This window comes from Jatropha curcas, chromosome 5, assembly GCF_041381405.1.
Source record: "Jatropha curcas cultivar XTBG-Jc1 chromosome 5, XTBG_Jcur_1.0, whole genome shotgun sequence".
In the NCBI taxonomy this organism is placed as follows: Eukaryota; Viridiplantae; Streptophyta; class Magnoliopsida; order Malpighiales; family Euphorbiaceae; genus Jatropha; species Jatropha curcas.
This window is the reverse complement of record NC_143155.1, coordinates 27,040,340-27,042,901: the sequence shown is the minus strand read 5'-3', so window position 1 is coordinate 27,042,901 and position 2,562 is coordinate 27,040,340. Positions and strand designations below refer to the sequence as shown.

The window sequence follows — 2,562 nt, the reverse complement described above, 5'->3', positions numbered from 1 at the left end:
TCCTTTGACAACAAAAACAAATGGCATAAGACAAACAATAGAGTCAGAAAAGCTAGCATTAAAGTTGAAATAACCTCATTTTTCTATATTTTCTATAGTTCCTTTTGGCCGAAAACCGCAAAAAAAATTTTAAAAAAAGAAAGATGTAGCCAAAGGAAACTGAACCCAACAGAAAAGCAGTTTCTTAGCATTGGAAGATTAAAAAAAAAAAAAAAAAAAAAAGAACCATCTTACACTGAAACAATCAGAGTTTTCATAAAGATCAGAAGTCGGATTCTTCTTCAACAAAGATCATCATAATTAACCTGTCAGCAAGAAAATTACATACTGCATTTTATATATTTATATATCAGTAAAGGGTCTTTCATCTACACCTCCTTTCAAGTTTAAAGTCAGTTAATAATGGAACTATAAAAGCAGTAGTAATTGGGATTTCTCATTTCTCATTTCTCATCTACTACTCCTTTAACATATGAGAAGGGACAATGTCTTGAAGAAGCCCATGATCTTGTACCAAACCAGAAACTGAAGGAGGAGTGCAAAATCGCTTCTCATTTACAAAACTAGCATTCGTATTATTAGCATTAGCTCCATTGTAACCCAAACCCAAAGGTGATGCGAAGCTATGAACAAAAGATTGTTGTTGTTGTTGTTGATACAGTGAGAGTCTTCTTTGCATTGGCATTCCAAAACCAGTGTTTGGAGAAAAACTAGATTCTGAATTGATACCAGCTCCGACAAAGCTTGGACGAGGCATAACGGGACTAGGATGAGTGTGTTGGCCTTCATAAGTAGTGACGACTATACTTGGATCACTGTAAGATCTTTCTACTCTTTTTTTCACATTACATGAGGCACTAGTGCAACGATAGTAACTCCTAATAAAATCAAGAGATAAAAACAAAGAAAACCCATTAATTTATTTTCCAAATATGAAATAAAATGAAATAAGTAGAATTGGTTAACATTGAATTCAGTACCTAGGAAAGGGGCTATTTTTCACAGCTTTTTGACCGTACTTTCTCCATCTGTACCCATCTTCTAAATGATCAACCTCGCTCTTTGTCATGAATGCGAATCTTGGCTCTCTCTGTCTCTTCTGGTTTGTCTTCTTGGGTTTCAACCTTTAAACAATCATATAAAACCATCAATCTTTAAGTTCATATAACATAAAAAGGAAAAAGGAAAAAGGAAAAGAAGAATTCTTTTGCTTTTCTTAATTACATATCAAATGAATAACGCTAAATTTTTTCTCAAATGGGTATTTATCTTAACATAAAATTAAAACAGTCTTTAATTTAAAACTCACTCTTTTGCAGTCTTCTGTTGCTCTTCTTCCTCATTATTAATATCCACAGGTTTAACCGGCTCATCATTTAAAGCCTCACTAGAAGCTGAAGAAATAGACGAAGAGTTAGGCGTTGCAGGCTGATTCAAAACCTCCGGTGGCGACTCCATCTTTTTAACTGGATTAATACTAACTGTAGGCAGCGGTACCGTAGATGGTAACGGTAGAACATCAAACATAGAAGGATTAAAATCCTGCATACCCAGTAGCTCCATAAACCCTAAATAGCTCTTATCTCCTTCACAAAACTCAGATACACCATTTAGAGAATAACTACTTTGAATATGATCAGGAAATGTCGTCGATCCAGCAATATTCTCTATCTTTACCGCTTCTTTCCCTTCCATAGCTATATCAAACAACCAATTTCTTCATCAATACCTACAGAATACACAAGGAGATAAATAGAGAAAACGAGAAAAAAAGAGGGCTTTTTCTACAGCTTTGAAGAAAGAAAGGGATAGTAGGGTAGGGTTGATCTGGTTTTTATGGTAGGTAGGTAGCTGAGAGAGAGAGAGAGTGTGTGTGTGTTCTTTCTCTGGGTGTGGAAGAAAGTGAGATTTTGTGGTGCTTGAAGACGGTGAGGTTCTTTTTTTTTTTTTTTTTTTTTTTTTTTTTTTTTAAGATGGGTAAAACAGAAATTGTTGACCGGCAATTGAAGGTCAAGTCTTTGTAAGAACATGAAACAGTGCCGGTCATCGAATTCAATGCACGAGAGTGTACCGACAAGCCTTAGGTGGTCGTTTCTTTCATACATGGTTTTTGACCGGTTAACCGGTTTGGGGTGTGAACGGGGTTCATCTACACGTGAGATACTTACGGCTCAAAAACCCTTCACATAATACTATTAGTCTTCGCTCGTGTGCATGTGAACAGGATATAGAGAGAGTGAGTTTCTCTGAATCCTTCAAAAATGTTCTTCTTTCCTCTTTCTTTTTAATTTCTCTCTATTAGTATTATAATAAATTAATTCGCATGCATTCACACGGTTAAAGATTTCATCATCATGAACGAAGTAAATACTCAATTTATAATATTTTATTATTTAATAAATTGTAGTTATTAGAAATTTTAAAATCATTTTACTCTCCACACGTAAATAAAAAAAATACTAATTATATCATATTTAATTAAAAAAATAATTTAAATAAAGAGAGAAAAATATCTTAAATAATCTTAAATAGAGAGAGAAAAGACTAATGTTGTAACATTTT

General features: G+C 33.7%; 1 protein-coding gene across 1 annotated transcript; it reads right to left on the bottom strand.

Moving 5' to 3' along the window:
- Positions 1–274: 274 nt before the first annotated feature.
- LOC105642643 (WRKY transcription factor 68) lies at positions 275–1,911 on the bottom strand. Its single transcript, XM_012227538.4, has 3 exons — positions 1,310–1,911; positions 981–1,124; positions 275–878 (listed from the first exon to the last, which is right to left on the bottom strand). Exons 1-3 carry the CDS (start codon positions 1,693–1,695, stop codon positions 458–460), a joined length of 951 nt encoding a protein of 316 aa, XP_012082928.1. The 5' UTR covers positions 1,696–1,911; the 3' UTR covers positions 275–457.
- Positions 1,912–2,562: the final 651 nt, after the last annotated feature.

Coding starts and splice junctions, on each gene's coding strand:
- LOC105642643 (XM_012227538.4), bottom strand. CDS start 1,695: ATGGAAGGGAAAGAAGCGGTAAAGATAGAGAATATTGCTGGATCGACG. Junction 1,125..1,309: donor CAACAGAAGACTGCAAAAGA/GTGAGTTTTAAA, acceptor GATTGTTTAAAG/GTTGAAACCCAAGAAGACAA. Junction 879..980: donor AAAAATAGCCCCTTTCCTAG/GTACTGAATTCA, acceptor TGATTTTATTAG/GAGTTACTATCGTTGCACTA.